The sequence below is a fragment of the Prionailurus bengalensis genome, chromosome C1, assembly GCF_016509475.1.
Source record: "Prionailurus bengalensis isolate Pbe53 chromosome C1, Fcat_Pben_1.1_paternal_pri, whole genome shotgun sequence".
Classification (NCBI taxonomy): domain Eukaryota; kingdom Metazoa; phylum Chordata; class Mammalia; order Carnivora; family Felidae; genus Prionailurus; species Prionailurus bengalensis.
The window spans coordinates 95,266,259-95,283,171 of record NC_057345.1 but is presented as its reverse complement, the minus strand read 5'-3'; the positions used below and the strand labels follow the sequence as shown (position 1 = coordinate 95,283,171).

General features: G+C 38.1%; 1 protein-coding gene across 2 annotated transcripts in view; it reads right to left on the bottom strand.

Annotated features, from left to right (window-relative positions):
- Positions 1–16,913, bottom strand: part of CEPT1 (choline/ethanolamine phosphotransferase 1) — a 36,811-nt gene extending 19,898 nt beyond the window's left edge. For both annotated transcript variants that reach the window (XM_043575825.1, XM_043575824.1), the window contains exons 1-4: positions 16,807–16,913; positions 10,125–10,534; positions 4,857–5,004; positions 2,715–2,856 (exon numbers count right to left, since the gene is read on the bottom strand). In XM_043575825.1, the coding sequence (XP_043431760.1) occupies positions 2,715–2,856; positions 4,857–5,004; positions 10,125–10,463 (629 nt within the window). In that variant the 5' untranslated portion in view covers positions 10,464–10,534; positions 16,807–16,913. The remainder of the gene's footprint in view (positions 1–2,714; positions 2,857–4,856; positions 5,005–10,124; positions 10,535–16,806) is intronic.

Below are 16,913 nucleotides of genomic sequence, written 5' to 3'. Positions count from 1 at the left end.
TAGTCCCTCTGCCTGTTACCCTAAACATTGTTCCTGCATTTTCATCAGTCTAGCTCCGTAGATCCATCTCTCTCTCTTTTCTCCCCCAAAAATCTTCAATCTCTTCTCTAGCCAATTTCTTCTCTGTAAATTCAAAACCCTCCTTCCTTTGCACCTATGTTCTTTCTTCTAACAGATGCCTTGCTTCTTCCCATCGCAGCCACACATTCTGTACATCACCTGTACCACATGCTTATTTAGTCCCTTCACTTCCCATCCCCTACAATCTGGCTTCTACCCCTCCACTACAGAAAACTACTCCGGATGGCCTCAGATCGCCAAATTTAGTGTACAATTTTCTGTCCTCATTTTGAGTCTTGGCAGCATTCAGCGTTGTTCTCTTTAGAAATCTCTGGCTTTTCATTCTGGTATGCCTCCTTCTCTGGCTGTTCAATAATTTTCATAGGCTTCTAAGCTTGCTTTCTAAGTTTTCTAAGCTATTTTCATTCTATCTGGATGCCTAAAATCCCTCACATACATGTGCTGATAGAACTCGCCCTTTCACATAGGTTCTTCTGCGTGTAGGGCCTTTCTCTACCCCCCATCCAGCCACCTAAGGAGGGGAACTGGGAGTTACTCCAGTCTCTGCTCGCTCATTCATTCCCCACGTGCAGATAGAGATTACGTCCTACAGTTTCTACCTCTTCAGCCTGTCTCCAGACTATGACTTTCTCTCTGATAGCACTGTCATCACACTAGTTCAGGTGTGAGCATTCCTCATGTTAATTATGTCGATGACTCCGACAGGACCTCCTTACCTCTGTACTAGCCCATGCCAATTCACCCTCCGAATGCTGCCAGACTGCTCTTTCCAATTGTCCTTTTGTCATTTTCCTGGTTTCGGTTTTGTAAAGGCTCCCCACAGATTCAGGAAAAAAGCTCATATTTCTTGGCAGGACATAGAAATCCCCTGATTTTCTGGATCTTCTCCAGCCTTATCTCCTGCCACTCCCCTACAGGCATCTTTGGTCTAACAATATGGAACTGCTCACAGTTCTCTAAGTGCATATTTTATCAAAGGAATACACCACAAGGGACATTCTAAGACTGGCAAATTGAGAGCTGTGCTAACAAATCGCTCCTAAAAACACTGTTTACTCTTCCCCTACTTCCATGGTTCACTCCCTCTCCTTCCTTCAGTTCCCATACTACATGGTTGGTGCTGCTTTACTTGAAAGGGAAAGAGAATTTATTAGGGCTGATGATAAATAAACTTTCAAAATAAGGGCTTGCAAGTTAACTAAGAGATAATAACCACTGAAACAAACTATGTCAAATCCAGATATTACAAGTTCTGCTATTTTTGAAAACAATCACATCACTAAAAATTAAAACTGAATTAGGGCAAACCAAGTGATCTTGGAAGTCCATTATATTTTGTGGTTTTACCAATGCAGAGTAATACTATGAAAACTTGAGATATAGGCTATAAAAACAATTTGAAAAAAACATCTGCACACAGTATTTTCAATTACTGCTTTTTTTTTTTGTATCAGAAATCTACAATATTTCCTGAGCACTGATCATTTTTAAACTGATTAACGCACAAGCATACGAGTTTCAATTGGACATGCATGTCTACTATTGTCACCTTAAGATGGGCCTTAAACATGTCTTCTAACCCCTTTATTATAAAATTCTTCCAGGACATGTCTTTTAGTTAACATCCAAAATAATAATTATTGTTACTGTCATAAGTTAAGAACATCTTAAGTTCTGTTTAAATAAGTTTAGCAAAAACAATTTGAACTGAATTTGTTAAGGAACAGCTGGATTTCTGTGCATTTGGCTCTTACAAGAGCTAGAAAACTAAGTTTACTAGGGATCTAAAATTTAAATATCCATTAATGATTCATCTTAAAGAGACTAGGTTAAGGTGTTCTATCATTTGCAATCAGAGATTTTATTTGGATATTTCATGAAGTATTCAGAGTCTTTTCTCAAGTTCTTTCTCTTTTACTTCGACACCATGAAAAAAATAAGACTAACTCGAGCCGTGTAAATCGGATCTGTGGCAATTAAACACCAGTTGGTGAATTTCACCCTTTACCTTGTTCCAAGATGAGTTTACTCATTAATATTGATGAACAAGTACTGATTAACAGGTAGGAACTATACGTTTTGGAGTCTGAAAGGAGTTTGTATTTCACTTTTTAAATTCTTGGGCATTTGTTGGTGGTAGTAACCTATATGGTGTGTTTATGTCAACTGAATTATTAAGAGCTTAGATTTTTATAGACTCACAAATAATATGAAAAGAATAAAATCTAATTCAGCTATTATATTGAGAGATGAGAGTTGCTCTCTGCTGTCATAAACTATCTAATCTTTCCTGAAAATGCATTTTCGTATGTCAAAATAAAACATGGAGTTAAGGTAAATACAGGAAAAATACAGTGAATTTATCTGAGGGAAAGACAAGTGGGTATGAGCGAGGAGGGGCCACTGCTTTTCATATTATTTTAAAAATATTGGTTGGGAGGTCCTAATATTTCCTTCTAAACAGTGTGATAGACGGACAGAGACCATTAGGCAGCTACAATAATGAGAGTTTTAAACTTCTATTTGCTAAACTAATTTAGTGCTTTGATGAATTCCTAATACTGAGATATGTAAAAGCAACATTCTCCATATCTGAAAGAGAAAACAAAAAATCACTGTTAAGTGTTACTTACATTCCAAATCGCAATGTTCCAGAAACATATGTTTGCCAGTGTGCACAATAGAACATGAATGTTCCAGCAAAACAACAAAAAAACATCCAATCAGGGTTTGTCCCCAGCTGCACTGCAATACAAGTTCCAAGAACCACAAAAACTGCAAAAGAAAGATCATGATAATAACTGAACAATCTCAATAACCAACATTAACTGAGCTGGAAATGCTTTTAGATGAAACAAAAAAAAGAAAAAAAAAAAAAAAAAAGACGTGCTATGAATGTACAATCTTGTTTCAGGTACCTATGGTTCCAGGAAAGCAGGATATAATCTTTTACATTATCTTTCACCCCATAATTTCACTTCCATTTTTCACTATACCACTCAGTGGAACCAAAGGTCTTGAAAGCAACTAAAATACTTGAGCATTTTTTGGAGTATCCTCCCAGTTTAGTGATAGTGATGAACAGTAAAAAATTACAGGACAGAGTAAAAAGAAAGACTTCCCCTGTGCCTCAGTTACCTCATTTGTAACATGATGATAAAAACCAGACAAAATAAATCAATATTGTAAAGGATTTCAAACAGTGCCTGAAACATATTAGATATCGCATTAAGTGATTATTGGCGGAGGAAGAAACACTAAAGACCTACATAATTCACAAAAGGACTGATTGTTTTTTACATCCATAGCTATCTTTTCATATGTAGCAGATATAATTATGGGTGACTTATACAGAAAAACATGTCCTATAAAAGTTTGGAACTCAAAGTACACCACAAAAAAGATTACCACTTAAAAGAAAAAATAGGGGGGTGCCTGGGTGGCTCAATTGGTTGAGTGTCCTACTCTCATTTTCGGCTCAGGTCATGATCTCTCAGTTACGAGATTGAGCCCCACATGGGGCTTCAGGCTGAGTGTAGAGCCTGCTTGTGATTCTCTTTCCTTCTCTCTCTGCCCCTTCCCCTGTGGTACACACGCACGCAAGCTCTCCCTCAAAATAAATAAATAAACAGGTAAAAAAAATAGGATACACTTGATTAAATTAGGTGCCCATTAACCCTTTGTATTCAGTAGAAGTCTTGAGTGTTTCTTGAGTCCTTTGAATTATGAGTGCTTAGCTATTCATTCTCCTCTACTTAGGAAGCTGTTGTCAGGACACGCTGAAACAATGACTTTCACAGGAACCTACATCTGCATATCTGAGTTCAGGAGGTAAAGCTACCATGGGTTTTTGTTTCTTTAAAAAATATTTTAAATGCTATGCCAAATGACAAGAAACCAACAGAAAAAAACTAAGTAAAAATGCGTGTTGTGAGGGCATGGGGTGTTCCTACCAGGAAGGCTAGTTAGAAACTGTCATTTAGTTTCTAAATCTCTTTTTTCCCTCCAAATACTAAAATAGTATTCTTAAAACAGTACAAGATGTATTGCCTATAACCTAATATATAACTCATCTATTGACAGCACTTTAGTAAATATTTTTCTTTCCAGTCTTTAAAAAAATTTTTTTTTTAAATATTTGAGAGCAAGTCTATTATGAGTGAGGGAGGAACAGACAGAGGGGGAGAGAGCAGAGGGGGAGAGAGAGAGAGAGAGAGAGAGAGAGAATCCCAAGTGCTGAAAGAGTGGAGCCTGATACCGGGCTCGATCCCATGAACCACATGGTCATGATCTGAGCCGAAATCAAGAGTCAGATGCTTAACCGACTGAGCCACCCAGGCACCACTCTTTCCAATCTTTTTATCCAAGCCCATTCATTGCCAGTTATACTGCAAGTCTACAACATAATTTTAAATGTCTACAGAATATCCACATAAATATAAAGACCACAGATTTCCTGGTCTCCCACTATTGTACTCTTGTCTACAATTTATGAGATTTTTGATGATAATTATGTCCTAAGATTTTAAATATCACAGGTGCCAAAAAAATAATATTTAGGCTAAAAGTAATTTAAGTAGAAATTTAATTTCTAAATCTCCCAATACAGCCAATAATGAACAAATATTAATCATATTTATAGTCTTTTGAAAACATTAAAATTTGATATAAATCACTTATTCTGATACCATAACACCATAAACCTTTTATTCTAACATTGTTTATCATATTAATTTTATCACTATTAATCATTAACACTAAAAAATCAACAATACCTGTTGATAGTGAATCACAACCATGATCAAAAAGTTCTCCCAAAGGAGAACTACTATTGGTTCTTCTTGCCTGTTTCCCATCTATAGCGTCCAAAGACTGGTAAATGAAAAGGCCACATGCACACGCAATATATGCCCACAGAGGTGCCTGTGAAACAAAAGACACAAGAATTACTAAGACATTTTCGTTACTATGTTTCACTGATAATGGTTTACTTGCAGATAGTTTGTCTTCATTCTCCAGAGAAGTACAACTAGTTGGAAGCTAAGAGAGAGAATGCAAGGGTTACATAATGAAAAACTTTCTGAAACAATCAGAATTGTAAAAGAATCACATTCTTTGCTTTGGAGGGCTGCTCACCGCAGATGCTGGATAACTGCTTTGTAAGGTTATCTAAGAGATTACGCTAGGTAACGTCCATAAGATTCCTCCTAACATTTAGTTAGAATAACTAATATTTAGATGCTGAGTCAATTAATGAATAATCTAGTACAGTTTCTCCCAAATTGGATTTTGAGGATGTTTATAGGTATTGCATGAAGAAAATGAATTCCATGCTTAACACATGTGGGAAACACTGGGTTAAACAACGTTAAACATTTCTTCACTGCAGGACTCCTTCCAGCCCTTAATGTTGCTAATGCACACTGTGAATATCCAAGAAGGGAGACACAACATACTGCCATTTTCTAAACTCATTTGAGCACGTAACCTATTTTTCAACACACCTCATCAGTGTTCAATGGAACAACAGTAGGGAAATGATGATCTAGCACACGGAGTGCTTAGAACATTATTTTTCAAATATTTATGGTCACATTTTCAAGGAATAATTTCTCTTTTCCCAGGCAGAAACTGAACCACTAATACTGACTTTAAATGCTATGTGTTAAAAAAGGAGAGCTTCTATTCGGTGTGTTCTCTTTAAGAAAGTAGAAGAGTGTTTTATATCACTTTTCACTATTTTCCCATGCCATGAAAAAATTTCTATGATCACAAGGTACTTTCTCAGATATTGGTTATCAAGTTAAACTGAGTATTAAGTGCTCAGAGCAGCAAATTAAAACTATGCAGAGCTGCAAATAATATTCATATTCTTCACTGCAAAGAGGCTGCTCTCAGACATCTATTTAGTTACCAATATTAAAGGTAAGGATCTTTTCTTAAACATTTTCTTTAGAACACTGAAGCTATCAAAAGGACTAGAGTGTAAGCCTCCCCTAGGACAGAGTTACAAACCCTGAAAGCAATCACTGTGGTTACATAACCATACTTGATGCGCAAGTTCACTGAGATTGGTTAACCTCGTGTGACTAAGAAGCCCCACCTTCTAGACTTTGAAGCTACTGCTTTTTGCCCCTACAGGACTCCAGTAACTCTAGAGCTGCACTGTCCTACATAGTAGCCATTAGCCATGTGTGGCTATTTTAGTTTAGATTCATTACAATTAAATAAAACTAAAAACTCAGTTCCTCAGCTACACTAGGCACATTTCAAGTGCTCAACAGCCAGACGTGGCTATGGTTACCATCCTGGACCATGCATTTAGTAAGTCAGATCAAAAGAATTTCATTTAGCAATATAAAACAAAAACAAATGAACATTACAACTAAAAACTCTTGGGGCGCCTGGGTGGCGCAGTCGGTTAAGCGTCCGACTTCAGCCAGGTCACGATCTCGCGGTCTGTGAGTTCGAGCCCCGCATCGGGCTCTGGGCTGATGGCTCAGAGCCTGGAGCCTGTTTCCGATTCTGTGTCTCCCTCTCTCTCTGCCCCTCCCCCGTTCATGCTGTCTCTCTCTGTCCCAAAAAAATAATAAATAAACGTTGAAAAAAAAAAAAAAACTAAAAACTCTTATAGTCATATTTCAAAAAGTTTTAATTAAACCTGATAGAGCTCTTACTGGTGACAACATACAGCTCAGTTAGTTCTAGTTTTCCTGTGTATGAAATAGCTAATACCAATTTCCTTGATCTGTCTTAGGCTGCAAGGGTAACTCAAGCATATGTAACATATATCAAGCTGCAAGATAAATGCCAAATTAACTTATGATAGTAAAATCAAAGCTACTAGCTAAGGAGACTTAAGTACATAGTATCAGAAATAAATCACAAGTATATTTTGGTATACATATAAAAAGGGATGGGGCACCTGGGGGTCTCAGTCAGTTAAACATCTGGCTCTTGATTTCGGCTCCGGTCATGGTCTTGGGGTTGCTGGGTTTGAGTGCGGTGTCGGACTCCACACTGACAGCTTGGAGCCTGCTTGGGATTCTCTCTCTTTCTCTCTCTGCTTCTTGTGTGCACGCATTTGCAAGCTCTCTAAATAAATAGATGAGCTTTTTTCTTTTCTTTTTTTTAAAGGGTTAAGCCTATAGTTCTACCTTAGTAATTTGAAAAATAAGGACTGATTTTCCTTTCCCATCTACTGGAAAGTTTTTTTTCTAACAAAAAAGGCAAACTCTGCTGAAACCATTACAATAGTGACATTCTTTTCTATTAGAAAGACTAGTATCTGAAACTCTAATGTATGAAAAGAAATCAGTAACATAAATATATGGAAAGTTCACAATATCTGGAGACATGAAATTTAATGCTCACCCACTGGAATAAGGCCCAAAGGAATTAGAATCATAATGAATGAGAATGTCCCTGGGTAATAAGTTTATGAACTCTCTGACTCCAAAACAGTGATAAAGAAAAAATATCCATGCTTTCATATATAAGTATTTTATTAGAAGAAATGAGGAATGGGAGGAAAATTGTGGAGAAGAACATATTACATACTTATCTTTTTGACCAATGAAATAATAATTACTTATGGAGCATTATATGTTATGTACTATAAATGGATAATCTTACTTCTTTCAGTACCACAAAATAAAATTTCAAAGAATAAACTGTGACTTAGAAAATTTATGTAATTTACTGAAGATCACAGAGATAATAAGAGCATATCATGGAAGACAGCCATGACCTATTTTAATGCACTGTGATCTAAAGCTTAACAAGGATTTCTACTGTGCAGCTATAAATGTATCCATGCCTAGCCTTTGTGGGACACTACCTTCCCTTGCAGAGCACCAAACAGCAGCTCAGTCGTGTTCTACCTTCATTCCTCCTAGTAGCCATTCTGAAAAGTTCTATTTGATTCAACTAGTTCTCATTCTGGAAGTTTCCTCAAAGATTTAAACTAATTCTAAGATTATTCCAATAATTCCAAATCACTTAAGCACAGAGGCTGAGGAAAAGTATTATAGGGAGCATGGTACCTGGTACACTCTGGGGTGTTCAATAAATATTAGTAGCTGAGCTCTACCTTTAAACTTGCTCTCATTCCCTGACCCCTATTGTGGAACTAGCTTAGGATTGTTGGAGGGCTTCCATTAGAATTAACACACACCCCTGTTGTTCTGCTGTAACTCTAAGGATGTGTGAGACCTGAACCAAGTTCCTCTGGAAGTGGCTATCAGGTCCTCAAATAAGTCACAGGTAAAATAGTTCAAAGGACATGTGATAAAGAATCCCAGGACACATTTAAACAATCATACTGGTTTTTAAGTTTCCTGATTGATATGAAGCAAGATAGTTAAGGAAATGATAGAAAATCAGAAATATATTCACACAATCTGTTTGGAACTGTATTTGTACAGGAGAAGAGGAATTAAAGTATTCAAGGGTGATTAAGAAATGAACTGGAAGAAGGAAAAAAATGTGTTTCGTAAGTAACTGTGACATTCAGTAGTCATTTACTTTAAGAGAGGTATGTAGGGGCGCCTGGGTGGCTCAGTCGGTTAAGCATCTAACTTCGGCTCAGGTCATGATCTCACAGTTCATGAGTTTGAGCCTTGTGTTGGGCTCTGTGCTGACAGCTCAGAGCCTGGAGCTTGCTTTGGATTCTGGTTTTCCCTCTCTCTCTGCCCCTCCCCTGCTCACACTCTGTCTCTCTCTCTGAAAAATAGGTAAATATTAAAAAGAGAGAGAGAGAAACAAATGAATTGATAAAAACAGAAAGGGACAAGGGGTTGGATGGTGATAATTTTATCACAAAGAACGAATAATCTGAAAAGACTACTTAAAAATGATTACTTCAAGCTTAAAAGAGAAGGAATCCTTGTGACCACTATGATTTCATATGGTTCAGAGTCACGTTTGACACCTTTTGTTGAGAATCACCTTGTATCTTCTTGGTGTGACTGATCATTCGGAGGGGCACAACAAATGTTGTGCCATCTACTTAACTACTTCAGTTCCCTTTTTATCAAGGAAGTTTCAAAACCAAAGAGATAAACATCAATTTACCTATTCTGATGAAGAGCTCTAGTTTCAGTTTTGGTTTTAAGTAACGGGTACAGAGGGTAAAAAGCAGGACCAGCAGTAGACAGACTTGTACTGAAGGGCCCAAGCAGAGAGTCCTTGTCAGCAATAACTGCTGCTCTTCTTCAAGGCAGCCATTGCAGGGTACAGAACAGAACTTCTTTCGCCTTGTTAGAATAATAGAGATATATCTGAGGTCTATAGGTCACATGTATTTACAGGACGAGAAAAGGGATATTCAAACAATTCTCACTGGAATGGAGACGAAACCACTTTTTAATTTTTTTTAATGTTTATTTATTTTTGAGAGAGAGAGAAAGAGAGAGAGAAACAGAGTTGTGAGTGGAGGAGGGGCAGACAGAGAGAGAGAGGGAGACACAGAATCCAAAGCAGGTTCCAGGCTTTGAGCTGTCAGCATAGAGCCCGATGCAGGGCTCAAACTCATGAACCATGAGATCAAGACCCGAGCCGAAGTCGGACGCTTAACAGACTGAGCCCCCCGGGTGCCCTGAGAGGAAACCACTTTTGATAAGACTGATTTACAGCTGTGCCATCTCACTACCAGAGCCTTTTTTCTCTGATCATTTTCAACTTTGCTAGGATTTCACTCAGCAATTAAAAAATTAAAAAAAAACAACAACCAGCCATTAAAAAAACTTTTTTGTATTGAGATTTACTGATTTTAAAAGGATTACCTTACATGTTAATCTCTGATGACATTAATATACCTACCAGAATCAGACTCCACCCTTTGCTTCTGGTTTTCATAAGCGGAGTATACAAAATAGACTGTAGTTATAAGATTTATTAATAGTATGTGTGATACAATCTTTTAGAACAGTTGATAAATAATTGTCAAATCATCTTATCTTTAGCAAAAATGACCTAAAATCCCAATTACATCGTTTTGGGTATATAACAAATGCTCAAATCTGTTAAGAAATTCACCTTACCTGCTCTGTGGCTGTGGGACAGTAGAAGACTAATAAAACAGTTGTACAGATGTTTATTGACAATCCAATGATGGTGATGAGATTTGGGGCAATCCAGGAGGGAACTCTTCCAACTAGCCATTCCCAATAGCCCTGCATCAAGGGCTCAAGCAGGGACCGTCCAGCACTCTGATATCTGTGTTCCTCTAGCCGCTTTAGTTGATGTCTTGACAATGGTGGTGTAGGTAACTGAAACAATTTATTTAATACACACCCTGGAGTACTCATATGCCCGAAGCCCATAGGGGACTCCGGGTGAGAATCTCCACATCGTTTCCTTGTTGACCGATGCCCACTCATGGATCTTGGCTGTCTTTTATTTGAAGAGAATAATTTCTTTTGTTTCACAGCTTTTTGTGGCTGGTCTTTACCTGAAAAAAGAGAAAAAGATGTATCTATCAGCCACTATTTATGTCAATGTCAGTAAAGTTTAAACTGGAAACAGACTAATGCATATCAAACAGGGATCAGAACACCAGGGACCTGTTTTTAGTTCTAATTCTTACTAAATGTGTGAGCCAAAAGAAGTCATATAACTTCACTCTCAGGTGAAAAATATTAAGGGAATTAATAGTAATATAGCTCCCGAAACCTTATAGTTTGTCTGACTGAATTCAAAGCTCTCACTTTTTTTTTTCTATCTCACTCTGATTTCAGTAATATAATGGAATAAACCTTAGATATGATCTAGTCATTTCACATGTATGGACACTGAGGTCCAAAGGCATACCCAAAGATAGCTAGCAAATCAGTATTAATATCAGAGGAATGACTTGAATAAAATGGGTTTTAAATCAGATTATTTATTTAATGCTAATAGCTAACATTGAGCACTTACTGTGTACTAATGCTTCAAGCATGTTTCACATATTAACTCATTTAATCCTCACAATAACTCTAGGTCAGGATTATTAATTATCCCCATTTTTAAAGAAAATGAAACTAAGGCACAGGGGCTAATTAACTTGTCCAAGCTCATAGAGCTGGTAAGTGGGGTTCACACAAACACAGGGCTTCTGTCTAAGCTAAACTGAAAGATAAAAAAACTTATTAGTGGAATGGGATATTGAGAGTATTTTAGGCAGGGGTGAAGAGCAGTAACAAACCTAACTTTAAGAGGACAGAATACATGTATTAGCAGAGTGACCTGATGAACTGAGGTAGTAAGAAAAAAAGTATAAGTGTATTAAGTGATGACTGTTCATAAAGGACCTTAAGTTTAATCCCAAAAGTACTTGCACTTGACTTAGAAAAGATTAAAGATAACATAATTATTGTAAATCACTAAGCAACATAAGAAAATGACAAGAATATATTCAAGACTAAAGGGGAGTCAAGTATATATGTGTGTATATGCGTATGTATGTGTATATACATACATATATGCATATATATATTTATACATACATATATGTATATTTATCAGAACACAGAAAGTGAGAACACTCAAAAGTTAGTATGGTGACCTCAAACATTTGACGAGGGTAGTAAAAATGGAAGTGTGAAAGTCGAATCTGTATGTAACTTCTATTTAGAAGGAAGAATCCTGGGAAGGCACTTAGGAATTAGATATGAAGGCTGGAGGAACAGAAAACATGAATCAACAGTCAGAGACTAGTGGTACTACTGTCAAAAAGGGAAGTGAGGAAAGTAAACCAGTTATTGTGGCTTGAAGGGTGATGGAAGGGGATTTAGGGATGGAGGTAAGAAATACACAGAAGTAACTTTTAAGCAGACATGCTTCAGACAAGATCAAATACCTGGAGTTTGAGCAAGAGATGAAAATTTCAAGTTATCAACTTAAAAGTTAAAGTCTAGTTCTTTTAGAAAGTAGAAAATTTCTCGAATGGATTGTGAAGAAAAAAGGAAAAGAGTAAGGAACTTTGCAGGAAATTCATGGTTACAAAGCAGAAGAGAGGGAAGCCATAAGAGGATTAAGGGGGGAAAAAGAAAGGAACAATTTCAATAGAACTAAAAGGGTAGTGGCAATGAACCAAGAGAGGTATACTTCAATCTTCTGGTAGAAAGCTATCCAAAATGCAATATGCAATTCCCAGAAATGTTGCACCATGGGAATAAAGAATGTGATACAGGGACTAGGACATCTCAGCAATGGACTCGGTATTAAACATGTGCAAGACTTCTTCCTCCTATTCCCATACACATCAAATTCTAAAGTTTCAATGTCACTAATGATCTATAGTGACATCCAAAATCTCAATCATGTATCTCAATAACTGGTTCAGAAAAGTTACTGTAATCATCAACTACTTTAAATACATTTTCAAAAATCTTAAAAAGAATCGCCAGTGCTAACTAAAGTGTTCTGAAGTATAAAAATACTGAAATAATTTTTTAAACTAAGGCAAACCAAAGATAATATCTTATTATTTCAAAGAATTCTTTCATACACCCAACTGTGTCACAAAGCAATTGATTAATGCCAAACAACTGGTTTGTAATCATTTTAGAGAAAGTGACAGGCCACCAAATACTTAGCCTTATAGTAGTCATATTTTCTGTGGTCAAATGATTCATCTTCACATTTGGAAGCTATAATAAATCAGTTCTTATAGAATTCAACTTAAAATGGGAAGAAAAAGTCTAGTCAACTTAATTTACATTTTATTATTGTGGTGTTCCATTTTCCTATTGTAAAAAAACACACACACACACAAACCAAAACAAACAAACAAAAAACAAGTGACATGCTGAAGGCACTAAACAACTACAAGTAACTGATCCTAATGGTTTTAAATTTGAGCATTTGGCAGGATTATATGATACACTGATACCTCCCTTCTGAGTGTTTTCCCTCTGTGCCCTACATTTTTTTTACCTTTTATTTCTCTCTTTAAAAAAATCTACATTTTGACAAACCTTTCTAGATTTTTACATAGATCTAGCCTTTGCATAATTCATACAAGAAAAAAGGCCAAGGAGTTTTTAAACACTGCGATTTGGCAACATTGTCTCTCTGTGAAGCTATTAGCAACAAGATTGCAAATATAAATTCTGATACATGTAGCCCCTGACATACAGACACCTACTTTCACTACATTCAGGTAGACACAGAGGTTGTCGTAGCTGACACAAGCCCATCTCTACTCTCCCTTCATCCCATAACATCTGGGACCTAGACACTACTGCAATTCAAACCATCTCAAGAAAAAAACCGGAGCTTTTGCATTTCAGCTCATGAAAAGCAAGCATATCTCAAGGGAGTGCAACAGGGTAGGTGACTGTAATAGGAAGATCGAACTTTATATGGAGAGAAAGGGAAACAGGATGTGGGATGGGAATACGGAAAGGAGAAACAAATACTACTAAATTATTCTAGCCACTTGAAATTTTTACATAGAGTCAGGCCTATGCCACACTAAAGGAACTAAAACAATTAATGTAAGGAGTTAAAATCACTGCTGGCTAGCCCACCAACCACCAGTCATAAGTTTTTATGAGAAAATGAACTCCAAGTTCCAAATGCATTCAGCCTATATTGGTGCAGTAAACAGGACAGACAACGGGAGTCCCGGTTCCCATGTCCAAATGGAAAATAACTAAAAACAGGTAAATGAGCAAACAGCATTACATACTATGATGAGGGCTATGAGGAAAAGGGTGTGCAGCCAGAAAATAGTTAGGGGTGCACATTTTAGATAAGGTAATTGAAATCTATGAAGAGGTAGCATTTGTATCAAATTCAGAGGAAGAAAAGGAGGTAGCCATTCCAAAAGCAGGAGAAAGAACTGTCCAAGGGAATAAGCCCTGAGTCAAGTCTTGTTCAGGTATCTTTGGGATCACTGTGACAGCAGTAAATCAGATGGAAGTCTGAAAAGCCAGACAATGCAGAGGTTTGTAGGAAGGAATGAGGAAGGTTTATAGGTAAGGAACTGAGAATTTATTCTGATGTTTTGAAAGGCCATCAATGAGCTTATAAATTTGTAATTTTGTAGCACAGCTTATTAACTGGGGATATGTTTCATAAATCATAATAGTAAAAGTGAATATTTTAAACTGAAAAACTTCCCATTATCTGGAATCTAGTTTACTATAAATATTGATCACAGGCCTACAGCTATTGTAACCTTTCTACTTGTAATCAGCAAATTCCCCTTCCTGGCCCCAGTGCAATATTCCTTTCATAGCACTTACCACATTTTGACTTTTTTTGTTTGTTGTACTGTTTTTGGTCTTTTCCCCACACTGGTCTATAAGCTCCACGAATGCAGAGACCACACCTGTCGCAACATTCTTTTCCAAGAATCTCATACCATACCTAATACTAAGTGGGTAATTAGGACTTATTTATGGAACAAGGAACAAAAATGATTTATGTAGTATTTAATGAGCACCTAGTTATTCTTGACCCTGAGGAAACAGAAAAACTGAAGTGTGCCATCCATTCCCCCAAGAAGCTCAGGGCGTGTGTGCGTGTGTGTGTGCGTGTGTGTGTGTGTCTTATAAACAGCTAGGTTACAATGTGCTCTGAACAAACTGTTGTGGGAGTCCAGAGGAGGGGGCACATATGGTCTAACAAAAGATTTTCTCTGTGCAGACATGAATATTTATATGAAAAGCCCAATGAAGGTACAAAAATATAATCAGAGATGTTTAACGAATACCTTTACTAAAATTACACACATTTTGTGGACATACATCTACGGCATAGAACATCTGTGCTTATAGCAGCTGAGGATAATGGCATGCTGCCTACATTATTCCTGGGTTCAGCTTTGGGGAACATCTGACAAGCATCCCACTAAAAAAGGAATCTCCAACTGCTCTGCAGAGCATAAGGTAAGCTTACACAATATCCAACCTGAAGTGTGAAATTCCAGATTTCCCACCCCCCACATCTCAGGGTGCCAAGTTTTGAGCTGCACTGATTCAGCAGTATGTTTATAGTCTTTTCACAGAAATTGGTGACAACACAGCTCTTTCCGACCTTTATGGCACTACTAAAGGAAAACTGTAATGGCCAACACTATTTGGGCGGCAGAGCAAATCATAAAAGGTTAAAAAAAAAAAATAAAAGGAAAACTAATAGGATCACAGGATTACATTCAGCATTATTTAACAAGTGATAACAGAACAAGTTAGCAAAAACAAAAGCCTTTTCAGCAGACTTGGAAGCAAAAACAGTACTGCGTAACACAATTTAGATCTACTGTTTTGCTGAAGCGAAATCTTGCATTCCTTAAAAAAAGGAAATGACTTCCTCCAGAAAAAAAAAAAGCAAAGCAAAAGCGTGGCATTTTATAGATTATTTTCATATTCCATCAAAAGACAGCACAGCATGACCCTCAAAAGAACATCACCAAGCACTTTTAGCCAGCTTAAAGAACATGTCTGTCTACTGCCTCCTAGAAAACAGACTATGCAATAAAATGTAATTTGGGTTATAACAAAGTTTAGAGTTACACATCTCAAATGAATAAATGTTGATAATGTAAATTTCAGGAGAGACTGGGTGTGGGAAAGAGAATAAATTTATGAAACCACAGTGGTAAATATTCAGTAATAATCTATCAACTGGACAAGAAATAAAGGTGCCTCTGTCGGAACGGGTTAATACAAAAGGCAGATTCATCGAACTTATTTCTCAATTGGAAGCATCGTAGGGACAAGTTGTACAAGGGGCTTTGACTGGTTTTTCCCAGCACAGAATAAGCGGCAAAATAAATGCTTTTAGAACTTGGATAGCTGGAACTTTATGTGAACGCCAATGGTTCTAAAGTAGTAATGCTAAATGTCCTTACGACAGTCTAACTTGTGTTGTGAGTCAATTAAACACAAGCATTGAACACATTCCTACTAGCTCGAGAGTCGAAACGGAATCTCTACTCTCTGGCTACATACAAGACACTAAATTTGACTATCATAATATGGATTCATTAATGAACTAAAGAGACTTCAAGAAAAATTACATATCCGATACCAAGGATGCAAAATAGCAAAACGACACAGAAACGCCAAGCACCGAATTGGAGAAAACAGCTTAAACGCGGCTAACTGTAATCCCATTCATCCCAGTGATCCTGGGAACACCGGCAAACACTACCAACCCTCCCGTCCTTCCTCCTTCCAAGAACGCTGCTGAAAGAAACCCTAGCTGGCAATCTCGGAGCTTGTCAATATACACTGAAATTTCTAGAAAAGTTGCTGATGAAGAAGCGTGGCCCAGCCCGCATTCCAAAAAGAAGGCCACCCCGGCACCGGATGCAACACGCCGGTGGACTTGGCAGCACCTGGGCAGGAGGGTGTGGACCTGACTAGGCAAGGTCGGTTCCACTCGGGCAGCGCCTCCACCCCTCGGCCCGCCCAGCCCCGGCCCGCCGAGGTTCTCCGCATCCCGACTCCCCCTCAGCAGCCCCCGGGCTCCCGCGCTGGCACTTGGCCACCTCAATCTCTCCACCTGCGGCCAGAGGAGCAGGCGCCCCTCGCCTTCCCCACAACCCCGCGCGCGAGGGCAGCCGGCGCGAGGAAGCACTGCGTTCGCCTCGCTCGGGTCCCTACACACCAATATTCCAACGCCCCACCCCAGAGCATGCAGCTCTCTCTCCACCCCGCTCGAGAGTCGTGCCCCCAACACGTCGGTCACACCCGGCCACCTTCCCCAGGCCGAGCCCGGAAGCCTTACCCCGACCCCGAAAAGCACACGGCTAGAAATAAGACCTCCTACTCCAGGCGACTGAGTGACTCTGATCCGCGGCGGCCCGTTCGCGACACTTTCGCGATTGCCGTAAA